This window comes from Equus quagga, chromosome 10, assembly GCF_021613505.1.
Source record: "Equus quagga isolate Etosha38 chromosome 10, UCLA_HA_Equagga_1.0, whole genome shotgun sequence".
In the NCBI taxonomy this organism is placed as follows: domain Eukaryota; kingdom Metazoa; phylum Chordata; class Mammalia; order Perissodactyla; family Equidae; genus Equus; species Equus quagga.
In genome coordinates, this window is record NC_060276.1 from 98337157 (window position 1) to 98358880 (window position 21724).

Sequence of the window (21724 nt, forward strand, 5' to 3'; positions counted from 1 at the left end):
AACTACCAGTACCATATAGCATCTTCTGTAAGTAAGCAAAAGTACAGTTATAAAGCTTAATTAGAATTGTGCAGAACAAGCAGATTGCAGTGTTAGGTTCACAGCAAAGCTGCCACTGGATCCGAAGTGACCTTGGAGGACTCATGGCAGGAGATGCGGCTGAAAATAGACATAGGTAGATCAGAGAGTGAACATTTTGAGAGAGGTGAAAATTTTGTGGCAAGACAAAATTCTCAGGGATTGTTCTCTTATTCTGAAATTGGCGCCATGTCATCTTTTATCATTGAGAAATCTGTAAGCAACATTTAAGTTTTTCTTGAAGATAGGAATCCATGAGCTACTGCTATCGTGCAACTTGATTAATCTTTGTAAATTTATATATTTGGCTTCTTCCCCAGTTGAATTTATAATGGATAAAATTTTAAGGTAAATTATGAAAGACATGAAAGTGAACTTTCAATATTTAAATTTTTTCATTGTTCATTAAAATTTTTTTAAAAAGGCGAAAACAGTTCAGCCATCCTTTCATTTCTCTTCTTCATTTCCCTCCCTAAATGCGCCACATGCTTAATCCTGCCTAAGGACACTCAGCTTTACAGTTAGAAAAATATTCCTTTGGGTGACAGATTTTTAGACAGGACACTGGTGTGGTAGTTTGCTTGGATCTTTTCTCACAAATTTCAGTGGGAGGAGGGTAAGATGATATAATGAGTTTTAAAACCCTGGAAAACAGTTTCCCCTCTTAGATAAATAACAAAAAATTCAATAGCAGGAGAAAGAGTTCTAAATGCCTGGTGATTTTATTTTCTTTACAGGAAACTTTGATCCAAAAGCCATGAATAATTTTTATGACAACATAGAACCTGGCCCAGTTGTACCACCCAAGCCATCTAAAAAAGGTGAGTAGGGAAATGTCACAAACATCATAGAAGTAAATATTAAAATTTAAAAGTCTTACGTTAGAATGGAAAGTTTGATCTGCAGTAAATCTAAGATTATTTAATTGACAGGCCACGAAAGAATCCTTGTGTTCTCAACAGGGAGCATAACGATTAGATATCCTAGGTGTTTTTTCACCAAAAACAAAATACATCCTGGGGCCAGCCCGGTGGTGCAGCGGTTCGGATCCCAGGTGCGGGCATGGCATTGCTTGGCATGCCATGCTGTGCAGTAGGCGTCCCACATATAAAGTAGAGGAAGATGGGCACAGATGTTAGCTCAGGGCCAGGCTTCCTCAGCAAAAAGAGGAGGATTGGCGGCAGATGTTAGCTCAGGGCTAATCTTCCTCAAAAAAAAATAAAATAAAAATAAAAATAAATCCTACATAACCAAGATTTGGAAGAATCACATTTCTATGTAACATTAAAGGCATCAAACCTGTTCTCCTTATTTTTATGTACCAGATGTTCAATTGGCATTTCAGTGTGTTAAAAAATTAATTTGAATTAAATTTAAATGTTGTCATTGAATTTAGATAAACTTCTGCCCCATTATTATAATAATGGCCCATGTTTTATAAATTCTCAAGACTGAGCTAGGGGCTGGCCCCGTGGCCGAGTGGTTAAGTTCACACGCTCCGCTGCAGGCGGCCCAGTGTTTCATTGGTTCAAATCCTGGGTGCAGACATGGCACTGCTCATCAAACCACGCTGAGGCAGCGTCCCACATGCCACAATTAGAAGGACCCACAACGAAGAATATACAACTATGTACTGGAGGGGCTTTGGGGAGAAAAAGGAAAAAATCTTAAAAAAAAAAAAAAAAAGACTGAGCTAAAGTATATGCATTTCATATCTTAATCCTTTTTGCTTTAAGCAAGTCAAGATAGATTGATCATGAAGATAGAATAGTGGAGAATGCCTTACTTAAAAAAAAAATTACCTAAGGATGTAACATTTTAAAATCTCATCAGACATTTTTAATCAGAGAATGTATAAACTCTATCTAAATAATGTTATCTGACCTAAATTACTTATATTTTGGTTGAATAGCTTTCAATATATTTTAAGCTCAGTACGGAGTGTTTTTTTAAGTATTTCCTTTATAGGTTGCAGTGAAGTATTTGTTCTTCTTTTTATTGTTTAATACTACCATAGATGTTTCATCTGATCTGCATTTAAAATCACTTTTAACCATTTGGATTAATAATATGAGAGTCTTTAAACTTGATTTTGCCTGAGTGTCTTTTAAAGAAGCATTACTTACTTGATTTAAAGGAGTGCACTGAAAAGTTGTTAACGGAACAGAGGACTAAGTTGATGAGAAATGGTGGACAGTATGTCTGACATGACGTGAGCTACCTCATTAGCATAAATTCTCAGGTATGGTCTGAAGGGCCCACCATAAATAATAAAGACACTCCTATCACTTGGAGAAATTTCAAGATTTTCTTTACTACACAATAGTTAAAACTTGTGTTTAGAAAGAAATTTTTATAGCTTTAAAAACTTATATAAGACAAGATCTAAAATCAATGACCTAAAATTCCACCTTAAGAAACTAGAAAGGAACAAAGTAAATAGAAGATAGAAAATAGAAATAACAGAGTTAACAAAGTCAATAAACCCTAAAGTTGACTGATCTAGAAAAAAAGAGAAAGAACACAAATTACCAAAATCAGAAATGAAAAATGGGTTATCCATTAAAATAATAAGGGAAGGTTGGGGCTGGCCCCGTGGCCGAGTAGTTAAGTTCGCGCTCCACTTCAGCGGCCCAGGGTTTCTCTGGTTGGGATCCTGGTGACGGACCTAGCACCTCTCATCAGGCCATGCTCAGGCAGCATCCCACATAGCAGAACCACAAGGACCTACAACTAATATATATAACTATGTACTGCCGGGCTTTGGGGAGAAGAAGGAAAAACAAAAAGGAAAATTGGCAAAAGATGTTAGCTCAGGTGCCAGTCTTTTTAAAAAAAAAAAAAAAAGGGAATGTGATCTTTACGCCAATCAACTCGACACCTTAGATGAAATAGACATGTTCCTTCAAAAATATAACCTACTGAAAGATTAAATAGGAAATATTAATAGCTATATATCTGTTAAAGAAATTGAATCCATTATCAAAAATTTTTCCACAAAGAAAACTCCAGACCCAGATAGTTTCACTAGTGGTTGACTTCTCTCAAACATTTTTTTTTAAAGATTTTATTTTTCCTTTTTCTCCCCAAAGCCCCCTAGTACATAGTTGTGGGTCCTTCTAGTTGTGGCATGTGGGACACCACCTCAGCATGGCTTGATGAGCAGTGCCATGTCTGCGCCCAGGATTTGAACCAGCAAAACCCTGGGCCGCCGCAGCAGAGCGCACGAACTTAACCACTTGGCCACAAGGCCAGTCCCCTCTCAAACATTTAAAGAGATAATGCCAACCTTAAACAAACTCTTGGAGAAAATAGAAGAGGAAGGAAAACTTCTCATTTTTTTTTTTAAATGTAGCCAGCAGAACTCTGATTCCAAAACCTGAGGCGACATTACCTACTCATCCCCCGAAAAGAAAACAAAATTACAGATCGATATCCCTCATGAACATAAAAGTAAAAATATCCTTAATTCACAATATCTAAAAAAGATGAAACATCATGACCAAGTTGGGTTTAGCTCAGGAATGGACTATCAACAACATAAAGGAGAAAAGGCATATGATCATTTCATTAGATAGAGGGAAAGCATCTGACAAAATTCATTTACAAGGAAAACCTAAGAATACTGAAAAATAGCTATTAGAAATAATAAGTCAATTTAACAAGGTCTTGGGATGCAAGGTCAGTATACAAAAAACTCTATTTTTATATATTAGCAAACAATTGGGAAATGAAATTAGAAAGAAAATCACACCATCAAAAAACATGGCACAAATAAATTTAACCAGAGATATGTACATTGAGTAATATACCATGTTTGTGATTAAATCAATATTGTTAAGATACCTGTTCTTTTCATACTGATTTGTGGATACAATGCACTACCAATTGTAAATCCACTAGGCTTTTCTCTTTTTTTTTTTTTAAGATTTTATTTTTTTCCTTTTTCTCCCCAAAGCCCCCCGGTACATAGTTGTATATTCTTCGTTGTGGGTCCTTCTAGTTGTGGCATGTGGGACGCCGCCTCAGTGTGGTTTGATGAGCAGTGTCATGTCCGCGCCCAGGATTTGAACCAATGAAACACTGGGCCGCCTGCAGCGGAGCACATGAACTTAACCACTCGGCCACAGGGCCAGCCCTAGGCTTTTCTTTTTTGGTAGAAATTGAAGTTCACATGGAAATGGAGAAGACTTAGAATATCCAGAACAGTCTCAGAAAAGAAGAGCAAAGTTTAAATTCTTATGCTAACCAGCTTTAGGCCTTACTATAAAGCCACAGTAATCACAGTATGGTAATGGCACAGAGATTAAAAAAAAATAGATAATTGGAACAGAATAGAGAGCGCAGACTAGAACTTCACTTATACTGCCAATTGACGTTTGACAAAAAGCACCCAAGCAACCAGTGAAGAAAGGAAAGTCTTTTCAACAACCAGTGCCAGAAGAACTGGATATCCATATGGAAAAAAGCCAAATTTGGATTCTTACCTGATTCTATACACAAGAATTTGAGAGAGGTCGTACACACCTAAGTGTAAGAGCTAAACTGTAAAGCTTCCAAAATAAAACATAGAATATCTTTGCAACTTAGGTGTAGATAAAAATTTTTAGACAGGACAGAGGAAGCAATGAAAAGAAAAACAATTGGTAGATTACCCTTCATTAACATTCAACACTTCTGCTCATCAAGAGACACAATTAAGAAGAAAGTGGAAAGGCAAGCCATAGACCGGGAGAAAATATTTGCAAAACATATCTGGTAAAGAACTGGTATCCAGAATATGAGAAACTTCTATAACACAATAATAACAAGACCCCGCCCTCCCCCCAAAAAGGGCAAAACATTTGAGCAGACACTTCACAAAAGAATATACATAAATGGCCAATAAGCACATGAAAAATGCTCAACTTGAGTAGATATTAGGGAAAGGCAAATTAATATCCTGAGATACCACCTCACACCCACAAGAATGGCTAAAATTCCAAAGGTATATGAGACATTAGTGAGGATATAGAGCAATCAGAAATCTTACACATTGTTGGCGGAAGTATAAAATGGTGTGACCATTATATGAAATTCTAGAACAAGCTAAATTATGGTTTTAAAAAAATCGTCAGAACAGTGGTTGTCTGTGGGAGTTGAGGTTGGGGATGAACTGGGAAAGGGCATGGGAGGATTTTCACGGGAGGATGGTGATATTCTAAGTCTCGATAGGGCTTTGGACTACCCAGGTGTGTATGCGTTTGTCAAAACTCGTCAAGTGGTACACTTAAGGTTTGTGTATTTATTTCATCGTATATATTTTACCTCAAAAACTCACAAAGAAAAGGAGAATTCACTCACAGTTTTCTAGCAGTGGTGATATTAGTGTTGCAGGGATGTCCTTCTGCCTTCTGTGGTTGAGACCAACACCAGGTATTTGAGGTGAGAGGTTCCCATTTGGGTACTTCTCAGCTGGGAATTGGCAAGGCTTGCCTTAATGTGCCCTTAATATCAAGCTGCATCTACCCCTCTACAGGTGCCTCTACACTAAAAGGGCTCTTTTCTATGGCACTTTGAATTCAAACAAAATTAGCTCCAACTATCTTGGATAGTCCCTTAGAGTCAGCCGTAATGGGATTCCAATTTCTCTCAGTTTCTTAAATAAGTCTCCAATGCACAATATGTAGATGGATGATGTAGACAGATGCTGGGCGCCACAGAGGCAAAACACGACTCCTACCCCGAGCAGCTTACACCCCGCACGCAGAGCTTTAGTAGAAGTAGACCAGAAAGCCAACTAAGGAACATCTTCACTATAAGTGAATTTCTTTAGAAATCGAATTGAGGTTTAATTACTAGGTAATACATGCTGTTGGTGAGTATAAAATGGTGCTGTTATATACCGTGTAGTTTTTAAACCTTTCACCTTTTTCTGTTAAAACTTATAAAACAACAGAACTTGATTAAATTCTATAATTCTTTAGGAAGCCTTTTATCACAGATTCATAAAAGCTATTTGTTTTTCTCTTTGAAGTCAAATTTGTTTTCTTTTAAACTAAATCGGCCTTTTCTACAAGTTTATCTAGTTTAATACAGATTATCTTGCAGTACCACTTAAGTTTAAAAAGCAATTAAAATGTAAATAACTCGTAGAATTGGTTTATTGGTTAGAATAAATGTCTTGGAGTTTATGTACAGATGTATGCTAGAAATCCAAGAGGAATTTACACGTTGATCTGAATAATAAGTGTGATAATTAGGAAGAAACAGAAGGAAAGACAGGGAACCAGAGAAACCTGTTAGGACTGGACTTTGCAGTTAGGCAATATAGTATGCGTGTAAGCTCCTCCCTCAGCTGATTCAGCAAGTACCCCTCACCCTATCATTCATAACTCATAGCGGAGAGGGCGCTGGCCTTGGTGTCCCTGGGCTTGCGTGCCAGTCCCGGTTGTCTTGGCCACCTGACCTTGTGCAGATCCAGTCTGTGCACCAGAGAGGTGATCAGTCCAAATGCTCAGCTTGTGTATTTTGTAGGGTTGTTCCTAAGAGTCAGTGAAAGGAGGTGTGATACTATAATAGAACTTTAACCTTATTCTTTGGAGCCTAAGGAGATGTTTATTCTGCTTTTGTTTACGCTGATAATGGAGTGTTTAAGTGCCTGAGCACCAGTTTAGGATTCTGGAGCAGTGATTTCCAAACCTGGGTTGTGCTAGGGGACTGTTTATATATAAGGGCTCAGAACTAACTGAAAATGCAAGATCTTTTTTGGTTCTTAAGGGCAAACAATATGTCTGCCATTTTTTGTTTTTACTTAATACAAAGGACTACTTACTAATAACTTATAAATTAATAGAAATAATACCCTAGCAAGAAATGGGGACACCTGCAGTACATGTTGTAAAGTGTCTCCTGGGCTTTTATACACATCGGTAATTGGAATTTGTGAAAATGATTGGGGAGCACGTGGGATCAGTACATGGTGTTCAGTTCTGATTTTTCAGGTACTGCTATTCTTCCTCTTTAATTATAAACTGTTGTAGTTTAATATTGTAATGGTTTCTTTAGTTAGCCCTAGGTGGACAGTATACTTTCTAGTAACTTGCTTAATCAGGGAATTGCTAAAGTATAATCTCCTAAATTTTGCTTACACGTTGACATTGAATTACTATCACTAAGTTTGTGCCCCTAACCCACTAGAAAGTGGGAAACTGGTGAAATAAGGCACTTATTCCAAGTAATTGCAGAGGATGGAAAAAGTTGTCGAGCCACTGCTCTGTATAGGTTGTGAAAGCAGGATTAAATATGCCCTCAGAGGAGAAGGTGAGGCAACATGAAGTAACAGAAAGGGTAGCACTCACCTGGGCGAGTCCTGTGAGCGATCCTTGTGAGCTTGTCCACTCTTCTAATGAATGGCTTGATCCCTTCTTCCTGGCTTCACTTCTTATGCAGACTCGTCAGACCCCTGCACAATTGAGAGGAAAGCCCGAAGAATTAGCGTGACCTCCAAAGTACAGGCGGACGTCCATGACACCCAGGCAGTAGCTGCAGATGGTTCGTACTTGTGTGTCCAGAGTTTTTGCAAAATGTCCAAAGACATGCTCTAACCCACAAAGAGTGACGTGTAAAGACCGACTTTATTTTTCTTTAAAAAGTTACTCTATTGAGTTTCTACGGCTGCATTGTCCCATAGAAATGTAATACAAGCCACATACATTACTTAAAATTTTCTAGTGGCCAAATTAAAAATGTAAAAAAGAAAACAAATGAAATTAATTTTAATATCTTTAATCTAGTACAGTCGTGCCATTTAACAACAGGGATGCATTCTGAGAAATGTGTCATTAGGTGACTTCGTCATTGTGTGAACATCATAGAATGTATTCACACAAACCTCTTAGATGCTATAGCCTGTTACACACCCAGGCTATATGGTACTAACCTTATGGAACCACCATCATATATTCAGTTCATCGTTGACCAAAACGTCATTATGCCGTGCATGACTGTATATATATATATACAAGGTATTATAATTTCAATAAGAAGTCAATATAAAATTAGTAGTGAGATATTTTACATTCTTTATTTCATACTACATCTTTTAAATCTGATGTATATTTTACACTTACAGCACATCTCAATTCAGAGTGGCCACATTTCAAGTGGCCACCATATTGGACAGATCACTCTAAGATACTAGTATCTAGAAAGCAAGGCCAAGTAAATAATTTTAAAAACTTGAAAGCTCTGGACTTTATAACTTCTCGCTGAAGTTTTCTAATGCTTCTTGCACTTTATCCTGGGATTCAGTTGAAATAAGGTTTCTAAAAATATTATATATGTTTGAGTTTGTGCGAGTATTCTACTTGATATTTCTTAAATTCCCCTTAGTACAGAAACAATAATGATGGAAAGATCCCAACCTAAGAATAAGCCAAGAATGAAACATTATACTTGATATAATTAAAAAACAGATCCTTCCTCCTTTACCGTTGGCATATTTCCCATTATTGGAAAATTAACAGCTTTTCTATGAGTTTTTCATTTATCTTAGAAACTAGAAAATATTTAGAATTTTTGAAATTTTAGTTGCATCCTTTTGAGTAGTTTGTTTTCTATATTCTAATTACTATATAATATAAACAGTATTGATTAAACTGATAAATTGTTGATTTGTGATGTTTCTGAGGATGGTCATTTTAATGGAAATTTAGTCTATTGCAATTAATCCACTTAAAAATAGTCTTAAAGGGTATTATGTTAAGCGAAATAAGCCAGTCAGAGAAAGACGAACTCTATATGACTCCACTCATAGGTGGAAGTTCATATATTGACAAGGAGATCTGATCAGTGGTTACCAGGGAAAAGGGGGGGTGGGGGGAGGGCACAAAGGGGGAAGAGGTGTACCCACAACATGACTAACAATAATGTACAACTGAAATCTCACAAGCTTGTAATCTATCATAACATTAATAAAAAAAAAAAGTCTTAAAGGAAAAACCTATTTACTTCAGTTCTTATTTGTGTATAACTATGCGTATCCTTTTCAGTTTTTATTTTCCATGAGGCCTGAAATATCTTAATTTCTTAAATATTCCATGAAAAAGAAAAGATTTCTTACCTGTAAATCAGATGAAAGCAGACAGCCAAAACATCTTTCGGATTTTAGATGCTTCCCTTTAAACAGTACTTCCCTATGACGGAATGAACAGTGTCTTTTGTAAGGATCAACGATAACTCTAAATTAGATGCCTTTTAAATATATTTTTTGCTAAGTTACTTCAGAGTGATTTATTCCAAATTAAAGCGTTATGGTGCTGAAGGGTAGCAGAATATGCCACCCTAGAATGTGCCTTTGGCCTTGGGATTGTTTTGAGAAACTGCAAGAGCAGCTCTGAAAACAGGATGAAGTTACCCTTTTGTAAGGGATATTTACATTTATCAAGACAATCTCCATTTTTAAGTGTCTCTCTGTACTTAGAGTCTTGTGACTCTGGATCACGAGAATCTTATCAGTGGAGAAAGGCACTGGCTTAAATCTACATAACAAACCTGACCCTTATTTACTGTGCTTTGCCTGTTAACCTCCCTTAACTGGCTCCTTCACCCCAACATCTTTCTTTTGTCTTTAGCTGAAGATGGTATTTAAGGTGATAGCTTGGGCCATCTGGGGGAGTTACTCAGTTTTCCTGGGTCTCTCCCGCGTATATGTGAGGTAGACGTGTTAATAAACTTTGTTTTTCTGTTATTAATCTGTCTTTTTACTACAGGGAGGGTCTCAGCCAAGAATTCAGAAAGGTAGAGGGAAAAATTTTTCCTCCCCTACAGTATTAAACAGTCAAGAGAATCCCTAGGTATCCTGGATTAGTTAGGTTCAAAGAGGTTTATCAGTTATGTGTGTAGTTTGGAAAAAAGAGGAGTGTGAAAAACCTTTTCATATTAAACATTTGCATTGCCACAATCTAAAATTGAAGGCTGTTTGGAGTTAGCATAGACGGACAGAATGTAACCATTTAGTAGTTTAATATCTTAAGTTTTCCCACCCTGTGATAAATACTTCATAACATAAAAAGTCGCCTGTCCTAGAAAAGTATTAAAGTGAGTTTTTAGAGCCTGTCTATTAAAAACCAACAGCAGTAAGATAAGGTTTTTTTTAAGTGTTCGGTTTTCGGAGCATTTTGTTCTTTTAAAGGGTAAAGACTACTATATGAGAAAGGATCTTTTCTGGAAATGGCACACAGAACATTTTTTCTGTAACAGAAAGCTTTAACAATATACATTTTATTCTTCCACGAGACAAAAAAGAAAACTGTTTTAAAAATCTGCATCTTTTTGGAGTTATGAGCCAAAAGATACAAGGTGGGTGATAAGGGCAGTTAAAAGCGTCAGTTGAGGCTGGAGAAACAAGTTCATCTCCTTTTTCTAGTCCTAGGAATAGGCTGAAGAACCCAGGAGTTTTTGGTTCTGTTATAAGGCCCAGATCACCTTCCTGGTTGAGCCCGAGCCGCCTTCTGCCTCCGTAAAGGTTCAGGGTCTAGAACTCACTTCTCTTTACCTCCTGGGAATGTTCACGCCAGCCATTTGGCATGAAAGACAAATTGATAAACCACAAGTCAGCTTATTAGTTTCCAGTGGAAGATGTGCTTAAGCCCCAATGGTAACTGCTGAAAGCGTCCCCAGATCTCAGTGCCTTTTGTCCCCTGCTTAGGAGGACTGCTTACCTTAGATCGTAATCTCGTGTACAGTTCACAGTGAGCGTTTCCAGTGTTTTCACACGTATGTTTTCTGGCCTCCTGACCTTGCTCCAGATTCCAGGGCGAATTCCATCTGGAGGTCTTTAGCCTTTTAGTCACTGACCTCACTTTCAGTAGGGACTGTTCCTATAAGAGGATTTACTGATTAACCTAGAAGCAAAGAGCCTTTTTGAGCACAAGGCCAGAGAGAATGAGGACCTAGGAGGCATGTAAGATAAGTTTCAGGTTTTTAACATAAAATCCCAAGAACCAACATAAGGTTGCCAGGTATAGACATTTTTTAAAACTAAGATCTGAAGGACATTTTAATGCCAGAAAGGTAGGAAAGAATCTGAGAATAAAAGACCTTTTATTTTGAATTAATTTAGCTTTGTGAGAAACTAACTGTAGAGTCGTTATCTTTTTACCATTCTGGGAAAAACTTTGTTATGAAATGTCAGTGCCATTTATGAACCAGTATTATTAAAGCCATGCATATTGTGGAGCTGAAGATCTCCTGGGAGAAGGCCCACATTTAATATCGTACAGCTAGTACTATGCAGGGAAGACGCGGCAGGCTGAAGTTGTCAAGGACGACCCAGGCAGAATGTAACGTTTCTCATTTTTTTCGTTTGGCTGGAATATAGCATAACTATCCACTATCTATGGATACTGAACTAGGAAAGTAATCTATGCTAGACTTGTATCTATCTTCTTAGAGCGAAAAAGAAAATTGTTCAGAACAAAGTAGAATACATATCATGAACTTCCTGTTTGGTTCTGCATTTCGAGTAGCTGTGTGTACTCATTGGCTTTCACATTAGGTAAGGTAGGAAACGACCTCCGGGGCTTTTTTTGGATAGTTTTTCATTTCAGTTTGGATTATACTTGGAAGAAATTCAGTCTATTTTCTCTCTCTCTCTTTTAATCCTAACTTCCCTCAGAGCATCTAACTGGCTCCAAACAGAGTCCTCGAACACAACCCCGAGATGAAGACTATGAAGGGGCCCCATGGAATTGTGACAGCTGCACCTTTCTGAACCACCCAGCACTAAATCGCTGTGAGCAGTGTGAGATGCCACGGTACACTTGAATTCAGAAGAGTCTGCACCAGGTTGAGAGTGAAGCTTTGAGCACCCATTAGAAGAAAAGAAAACCCCGGGAATCTGTTCAGCCTTTTCATTTCAGCTTCCGTGGTGGGGGGAGGAGGAACACTGTAGCTGCTTGTGCTCACTACAGGAGAAATGGGGAGGGTTTTTTTCCCTTTCTTAACTCACTGCAGAGTGAGAGATAGAAAAGGATACTTGAAACTGGGAAAGGAGTCACTCCTGAAAGAACGTACACAGAGAAGCCTAGAGCTCTTCTGTGGAATCCCAATTGTTAAAGTTACTGCTGAGCGACCCTTATTTTATAAACTAGAACTCTGAATCACAGTGTGACATGTTACAGTTGATGCAGACAAACTGTGAATTCCCAGAGCAGACTTACCTGGTCACAGCTCTCTGGAAAGCCAAGGCTCCCCATGCTTCTTCCCGTTGCTTCCTGCTGAAGAGGAGGACAGGAAAAAGCACCCAGGATGGGGGTAGGGTTTTTTTGGGCAAAATTATAAGGCTATCTGTAATTGCTGCTTTTTTCGGGGGTAATTTCAAACACACAAACAAGATGTTTTACAATGTGATTTGTAGCAGTCAGGAATTAGGCATATGGTGCCCTTTGTTTGAGAGTACAATCAGAGGTGATAAGATCCCTTTTGCTTGTACAATGATTCATCAAGCTGTATCAACACTGGTAACTAAGACCTAATTACACCACATAATAGATAGATTTTTTAAGTTACTGCATGCTTTTATTAGGCCATTGGTTTTAAAAATAACAAACAAGTCCTTACAAAGTATGATTTTATGAAGGACCTTCTCGTAAAACTGCGCTTTGCCAATAGCACAGTGAATGTATGCCAAATATAAATCTATTCCAAAATCCATTTGGAAATCTTGAGCTCAGCTGTGGTTCTATAAGAAATGTTTGCAGTCCATAGGGCCTTTTTTTCCCTCTTTCCAATTTGTGATAAATTCATGATGTTTACAGCACAGATAATACTTTGTGCCATAATCCTAACTTAGCTGAAAGAAAAATGTTATCTGTTCAATAAAGATTTATTTGCATGTATGTTAATAAACCAGCGTGAGGGAAATTGCACTTGGCCAATATCATAAAAGTTGCACACTGCATTATTTGGGGAGGAAGAGAAGGCTAGTCAAGAAATATGATTAAAAGAAAGGTGATGACAAAGGACTTTGAAAAAATTTAACATACTGTATTCAGAGATAATATTGAGTTCATTCAGGTAGTTCAGGTGATAATAAAGCACTCCTTATTTATGAAACCAGAACTTTAGGGTGTGAATAACTGAAGAGATATAAAATCATATGACTCAATGGGTGCACCACTGGAAAATCATCAATAAGACATTTAATTAAGGTCTCTACCATGATTGAATTTCCTTCTTAGCTCAGAATTGGATTTTGGAATCTTGCCCTTATTTGGGTGAATACAGACAGCAACAAAATTGGTAGATTTTCTAATCCTAAAAGATTTCACCTGATAGAACCTTAGGAATAGCCACTCTCCCATACCAGGTGCCCCCAGTGTGCACACACGCACTCTTAAAGCTGTCCTTGTGTTCTAATTTAGCAGTCATCTCTGGCAGACCTGGAAAAACAAGCTGCACTTAATAGCAAAATGAAACCAAAGGCATAATAACTCATCAGTTTTCCATCAAAATTATAATTTCACACTCTACCTACAACTTTGAAGACGTTTTTTCCTATGTGGAAAATTCTCTAAAAAATATCCACTCGTCTCACAGTAAACGTGGCTATGTAATTACACTGATAAAACATCTCTCCTACAACAACTGTGGCAAAACTGTGAAAATCATGGTGAGAAAGCAGATGGGCTTAAAAGCATTAACCTGAAAACAGCATTCTTTAACGGCTTTTGTAACACTGGTGCCTGTCAGTCTCCCCTAACAGCCTGTCAGTCCCGCTGTTCTTTCATATGCCAGTGCCTGTGCCTTTGTATGGTTTCATATCTCTTTAGTGATGGTCAACCCTACTGGTAGTAAGTAACCATTTAGGGGAATAATATATATACTGCTTGGTGTTCTAGCTAAAGGTTTACCAGTATTCTTAGTGATATGCTGAAGTGGCAGCAATTAACTTGGCAGTTGTCAGTTGAGAATGAAAGTAGCATGTATGAAAACAATTTGATGCTTTATTAAAACCATGTAGATGACTTTAAAACTATTGCATGACCATCCGTCCAGGTTACTGAGCTGTTATCATACAGTAGATGCATGGTTCCAGTCCTTTGGTGATATATCTAGTAAATCATTGTTTTCACCTGCCAGGAAAATGAGAAACCAGTCTGTTTGAAAGGTGTAGAGGGTGGGATATGAGACATCAGAGACTGATTTTAAGGAAGTTTTGTTATGTGTTCATTTCTGGTTGTGCACAAGTTTCATACGCCAACATCGGCTATATTCAGTTTTTAAAATAAGCAAACTTATTTGACAGTGATAAATTTGGTATATTTAACTGTCCCATATATAGACTACTACTTGCCTGTGACCAGTTTGAATAAGAATTCAGTCACCTTTCAAGGTGCCTTTTCAGCAGGATCTCGCGGTCAGCCTGCTGTGACAGGCCATCGGCGTTTCAGTGGTAGGACACGCAGCGGCTGGCGCCCGCCTGCCAAGGCGCCTGTGCTCTTTGGATCAGTTGTTGTACATCTTGTTTCGAGTAAAAAGTTGTTTTCTTCAAATACGACTAGCTTGATGTATCTGGTAACACATAGACCTGACTCTACATTTTACGTCATTTCGCTGTTTTGGAAACTGGGTTTTTAGAAAGCACATCTGCCGTTTTGTTAAAGTACATTGCCCCTTAAATTTTGGAGTAGGTCTTAAATGTTTAAAGTGGTAATAGAGGAGCCAGAAACTTTCTGAACATTGTAAAATGTTTCGAATTGATAGTGACCTTGTTTGGGAGAGTGTGGAGGCAGGGGGTTTTAAAGAAACAAAAGAAATGCATTGTTAAAAAAAAAAAAAAAAAGGGTAGTTTTAGAGCAGATTTAATGATGGTGGGGAAAGTGTTGTTAATTTGTTTGTTTATTTCCCTGAAAGAAATGGGAAGTGTGACGAGCAGTTTAATAATTTTTAAGGAGCTGGTCTCAATTTAGTACTTTTTAATTATTAAAAGAAATAAATGTTTCCTTATATCTTGTCATTGCTTTTCCCAGTTATCTAGGGTTCATATCCAACTTTCTGTGGAAACTCAATTTTATATCGTATTTTGAAAGGTAATTGTAATGTCTTTGACAGTATATAAACAAAAGCAAGAATATAAGGCATAAAAAATGATGTATCCTGGAATGTGACGATGTCCCTTTATAGTTAAAGTTGATTTATTTTAATATTGTAATTATTGTTCAGACTTTGAATGAGTCCATGTTACAGTGTGTCTGTATATCTGTAGAGAAAGAAAAATGACAATTGAAATATTACTTTAAAAAATCAGAATAAATTGGGCACTGTCTGTGTTGCACCACTACTGTATCTGTTTGAAAGAATTAACAGTATTTTCTTATTGTAAAAGTTAATTCTGATGACGTTTTCACATTCACCAGACATGCATTTTTTTTTCTGTATTATTTGCATCCCCAAATATTTAATACGAGTAGATTTTGCATGGCTTGGGCATTCAGAGATTAATAGAATGATGACTGAATTTTAGTTTCTAAAGCCATGAAATATTGCTTTGAGACTGAACAATTCTGATTCTTATTTATAATGACACCCAATGTCCATGTTTCTCTACTGTAAAAGAATTGATCAGTTTCTTCATTAAAACAGCAAGAACTTATTAAATCTTGTAAATACCAGTCTCTTTCAGATTTCTGTGTATGCTGTGAATCAAATTATTTTGAGGTGAAATTGTACAAAGCATTTTAAATTAGGCTATGCATGCATCGTACCTCCAAACAGTACATATTCGGAAAGTCAGATTCCTGCAAAATAAATTAATAAACTAAAAGCAAACACTACATTCTGCATCTTTTCTGTGTAGTTAGAGATGATTTATAGTATCAAACCAGCCCTAGTTCCAACATTCATATTTCTGGACTGAAATATGCTGTCTCAGAAACCTAATCTTTCTGCTCCTCTCTTAGAACGTGTAGTAATGTTAGATTTGGGATATTTAGTGTATGTTAATTCAAAAATTGGGCAAAAGTATATTTAAACAAATTTTATATAAAAGGTGGAATATGTTAGGAACTTACATTTTTCATTCCACTTCAGTATGTTACTTACAAAAGAATGAGTAATTTTCTTTTTTTATCTTTATATCATTTGCAGCTAGTTTTTCAAAGACAATCGCAGAGGTCCTGACCCTCATCTTGGTCTGTAGCCAACCTTCCCAACTTCTGCGCTGAAATCACCACAGATGAATTATAGTCATAGGCTTTTCAGTGATTAAGCAAAGTCAAAATCATTTCCACTGCATTTTGTTAGTACAGTCGTGTACCGCCCAAGGATGCTTCAGTCAGCCATGGACCTCAGAGGATGGTGGTCCCGTGAGGTTAGTACCATGTGGCCCAGGTGTGTAGTAGGCTATTCCATCTAGGTTTGTGTCAGTACGCTCTATGATGTTCGCACAACAGCAGAGTTGCCTGATGACACATTTCTCAGAACACATCCCCATCACTAAGCGATGCATGACTGCATATGAAAGTCTGCAAACATACACAAGTACAGAAGAATTAAAAATGCTCCCCCGCTGTCTCATTACCCAGCTTCCAAAATTATCCATGTATAAGCAATCCTACCACATCCATATTCTCATCCACTCCCTGATTATTTTGAAACAAATCCCAGACATCATAGCAATTCATCTATAAACTTTTTTAACATAAGCACCATATGACACCTTACAAGATAATTTAATACCAATATTTAGTGTTAAATTTACCAAGGAATCTGAAACTTTAAAAAAAAAAATCTAAAATTAGGGTCCAACTGGAATGCTTGAAATTGATGTCTCTTACATCTTGAATCTGTAAATATAGTTTCCCTTCCTCTCTACCTCTCTCTATGGGAAATCGTAAGGAAGCTTTCCCTCATCAATTATTTGGTGACCCTCCACCACCTTTGACAGTAAAGTAATGCACAGGAAGAGCATCAAAGATAACTTGAAAAATAGTCTGTGAAGTATTTTTCTTACTCCCCTCCTCCCCTTGTCATTTCCCACATCCTGGGTTGTCCCTTTTAAACAACTGATTCATTTTGAAATAGAAAATTACTTCAAATCTGTTTGGTTACAATAGTGATTCCTTATGGTGCTCATTTTGCTAGAGAGGCACCGTGAGAATTACAGTGTCTATATGCAGTCCCGCTGTTCAGAAAATGATTTCTCTGTAAGTATTGACCAGCTCTGTGTTCCACACAGAAGTGCAGGGCACTGGTAAGTGTGGGACACCCAGTGTTTGTCTCCTGCCTGCATTCCTCCAAAGACTTCCTGACTTTGGCCTCTTGGCCTTTTCCTAGGTCATTCCCAGGTGATGTTTCATGATGGAGGCTTCAGAGGTTTTAGTAGAGTATATGCGGGTGAGACTTTGGCTTGCCAGTTTCAGATTCTAAGAGCGCTCCAATCATCTCGCTTGTCCCCCTCTCGAACGGTGGTGGGTGTGCTCCTGTACACGCTTTCATGACATTCCGGTGCTAAGAAATCCATAGTGTGGGAAAAGTCAGGTGATGGAGCCCAGAGTCCTGGAGTTTTGCATTGTGGTTGGGAAGAAAATGCTAGTTACTATATTCTGTGTTACTTTGCTTCCTTTTGACTTATTTGTACATTTATTCTCTTGGGGACTGAGGCTGTTTGAAGGTAGTTGTACTCCCTGGATGAAGAAGTGCGAATATTTATAACCATTTCTAAATCCCGTCTCCCAATTCTGATTTCTTTTAAATCACTAAGAATAGTCTGTTTTGGGTGTACATGATTCAAAAAAAGATAATCATTTGAAAGACATTTGGGGTTGAGGGGAGGAGAAAATTGGGTTAGCAGATTGAAATAGCTTGCATTCCCTATACACTTTGACAGTGAACCAAATGGTCACACATGGTGGGGGACTCCTATTTCAAGATTACAGTTTGAGTTTCTCTTCCCAAATTCCACTGAAGTAATTACTGAAAACATTTTTAAGAGTTGGAGAATAGGAAAGGGTGTTCTCGGAGTAGGAAATGTGCAGATGGGGACGTATCGAGGGCTGTAGCAAACAGCGTCAGCCAGCCCACAATTCCAGCTGCCAGTGAAGGTCAACCTGCAAAGCAGGTCCATGGGACTCCCCAGCAGAGCCCACGAAGACCCCAAACTGAGCAGCAGGCAGATGGAAGAATCTGCGTGCTGGCCAGGAAGCACGAGAGGCGGCCACATTCACTGTCTGTCTCTTGCGCCACGGTTCAATAAATAAGGAAGGCACTTAAGGGGAGTGGTGGGCCACGTAGATAAGAGGCGTAACTGCAAGCTGCCACAAAGAACATGGAGGAAAAAACTTGGCTTAGCTTTGGGTTCCAGTGGAGCAATTTGTTTTTTCTTTTTGGTAAAATGTCTTCTTATGGAGAGTTAGTAGGCAAAGGTACAATGAATCCTCTTGTAGCATCTTCCTCCTCAACAGCCATCAATTCAGGGCCAAACCTGTATCCATCTCCAAGTATTGCCCCCCGGCTCATCATTCAGAAACAAATTCAAGACTTCATTTCATCCATGTTTTTTTCAGCATGTGTATTTAAAAGATAAGGATTCTTTTGAAAAACAGGAATAATACTATCACCCCTAAAAATAAATAATTGCCTAATGTTATCAAATATCCAGTCAGTGTTCAAACGATGTTTTCCCATAAATACAATGAGTAGCTTAAAAAAAAATAGTTCATTGGAATTGGGAGTCAGACAAGATTGATTCTATTGTGATTGGTTGATGTGTTTTTTAAGATTCCTTTATAACTTTTGCCTCCAACCTTTTTTTCTTGACACTTAATTGTTGAAGAAACTAAGTTGTTTGTCCTGTCGAGTTTCCAGGGAGCAGTTTTCAAGCCCACGATAAATACCTAAAGCAGCGCCCCCTGGTGCTCGCTTGTTGACTGGCTAAAAACAAACGCTTAGCAAAGCAGTGAACTTCCCTGTCTTTCCTCTCTACTCTGTAATCAAGTAATTTCTAACCGAGAAAAATAAAGCTACAGGAAAAAAGTAGAAAACTATGCTTTCTTTTTCATTAAGGATTAAAAGATTTGAGCGGTGTGACCCACATAATCTTTTAAAAAAATCCCTTAAAAATCAGTGAATGTATGGAAAGATTTAGCATTCTGAAAGGACCTCATTCTACAGAATCGGCGCAAAAGAGAAAACTTTAATTTCTCATTTTAATTCCAAACAAAATTTACAGCAATGTCCTATCTCTCAAAAAGGATCAGTCAGATCAGAAACGGTTGCTTTCAAATGAAAACTACCTTTTAGGAAATTCTGAACTACACAGGTAGTGAAACTGCAGAAAACTGAGCCCATAAGAGAAATTATTCTAGAATTCAGAGGAAAGGCATAAAGAGGTGAAGAGCTAACACGTAAAAAGAGTGAATTCTAGATCCAGAAAATGCAACAAGGAATACCAGAAGGAAGGAACACAGCAGACAGGGGAGAAGCAACAAATAAAGAAAAAAGAAACATTGGAGGGGGAGGGTTTAAAAAATAGTACCTACAAAGATAAACTATAAGCAAAGGTGACATCAGAATTCTCCTAAATCTTTATGTACAACTCGAACACAACTCTGATTGTGACATGCAAAACAGACATCATAATAGTGAATATTATAATCACCTTGGTTAAATCTCCATAATGAAATTTTCTATCTCACATCAACTCAATATTCTTTCACAAGTCCACCAAACATTTGCAAACAAAGAAAAAAACAAATCAAGAAAACCTCAATTTGTAGAACAATTCTACAGGCCACATTTTTCTGATTGCAAGACATTAAATCTAAAAATTACTGAAACAAATCAAGCCACCTGGAAGAAAACTTAAAAACTCTCCTAAATAACTCGATTGAAAACTAGAATTAAAAATAAAGTCAGATTTGGTTCAGGCAAATCCTCAACAAGGGGCTTTAGCAAAGGCATTATCTCAAACTAAAGAGAAGCCTTTCAATTCCCAGAAAACAGGGCAGAATAAAAGAGTGCAGTATGTCAGCGACGTTTTAGAGAAGGCGTCTGTTGAATTATTTCTAGATCCAAATAAATTGTCCACACCTGTCTCAGAACAAGTTGCTCAAAGAAATGATAATTCAGATCTTGAGTTGACGAAATACATTTCCAGCACAAGATGTCTTTGTGCAAATTCCAACAGTGAAAGCGAAATGTGGAAAATCACAGCTCAGCTATCCTCTGAGAGAACACGCTGCGTCTGATGTGGCCAGTGTCAAGAATCCTTACAGCTGCAGAGCTGCAGGGAAGAGCTGGAGGAGAGGTACTTCAAGGCCAAGCTGATGTGTGACGCGCATGGAAAAGGGTTTTTAGAAGCCAGCACCTTGAGAAGGTATGTGAGTACACATAAAGGAGTCACACACTAGGCCTGCCACATATATGGAAAGATACCCAGTGTAACCAGCTGAAAATTCAGAGAAGTCATTCAGGCGAGAAGCCGTACAAATGTGACCTTGGTGACAGAGGCTTTGCTCACAAATGCCAGCTCCTCATCCATAGCTGCATGCGTTGTGGTGAGGAAAAACCCTATAAACGTGATGTATGTGATTTACAATTTACAGTTTCTAGTAAACTGAAGATTCACGGAAGGATCCACAGTGGAGAGAAGCTGCTATGTCTATGACAGGAGCAGACGAAGATTCACCCAGGCCAGCACACTGACCTGTCACATTCACAGGCGTACCAGAGGAAGGCCTTGCGTGTGTCAAACACGCGAGAAGCCATTTGCTGTCCCTAGGTCTCCTATCAGGCGTGCTCGGAACATACAAGGGAAAGCCACACAGCGGTTTTCTGTGGGAAAACTTTAGCTCAACAAAAACGTTTGATCTCATTGAGAAAGGCCACTTATGTAGAAATTGTTACAAAGCTATTAAAAATGAAAAGCATAAAATGAAAGTCCATTCTGGAACAGACACACCTCTCGATTCCAGTGCTTTGAGAGAACAAGATTCCCTACAGAAACGTCCTGTGTCAGAAAGCCGGGATTTGAAGCTTTCTGAAATGACTTTACCACTAACTAGATCTCCCATTTAGGACTGATCATCAGTCTCCTCCGTCAGATGCTTTGCCGTGGTGAGCTGGGGAGTAGAGTTGAGTTGTTGTTGTTGTTGTTGTTGGAACTGACTTCGTGAGGACTGCGGAATTGCTCCAATGTCTCTGTTAGTAAACTTAAGTATCTGGTAACTTTCCTTCACCGACGTAAAAGCACCTGATGCTGCATCTTAACTGTGCAATGATCGTTTTGATTTTTGGCTTTCAAGTCTACATAGCACCTAGCTTTTTTTTTCTTTATTCAAGTTTTTTTTTTTTTTTTGAGGGAATAAAATTTGCCTACATTGAAATGCAACAATCTTAAGTGTAGAGTTCAATTTTTTTTATGATCTTTTTTTTTTTTTTTTACTGAAGTCACGTTGGTTTATAACATCATATAGATTTCAGGTGGACATCATTATATTTCGGCTTCTGTACACACTGTATCATGTTCACTACCAATAGTCTAGTTGCCATCCGTCACTGTACACGTGTGCCCCTTTACCCCTTTTGCCCTACCCCTACCCACCTTCCCCTCTGGTAACCACTAACAAACAAATAGGACTGCATCAAACTAAAAAGCTTCTGC

At 38.0% G+C, this 21724-nt stretch overlaps 1 protein-coding gene and 1 pseudogene across 5 annotated transcripts in view; both read left to right on the plus strand.

The window, feature by feature from the left end:
* Window positions 1–15891, plus strand: part of TAB3 (TGF-beta activated kinase 1 (MAP3K7) binding protein 3) — a 59671-nt gene extending 43780 nt beyond the window's left edge. For 2 of the 5 annotated variants that reach the window (XM_046673169.1, XM_046673170.1), the window contains exons 10-12: window positions 816–899; window positions 7510–7611; window positions 11738–15891. In XM_046673169.1, the coding sequence (XP_046529125.1) occupies window positions 816–899; window positions 7510–7611; window positions 11738–11886 (335 nt within the window). In that variant the 3' untranslated portion in view covers window positions 11887–15891. Of the gene's footprint in view, window positions 1–815; window positions 900–7509; window positions 7612–11737 lie in introns of those variants that run through there. The other 3 variants (XR_006890297.1, XR_006890298.1, XM_046673171.1) reach the window with 3 other exon arrangements.
* LOC124245512 (myoneurin-like) lies at window positions 12234–21138 on the plus strand (annotated as a pseudogene).
* The last annotated feature ends 586 nt before the right edge of the window (window positions 21139–21724 follow it).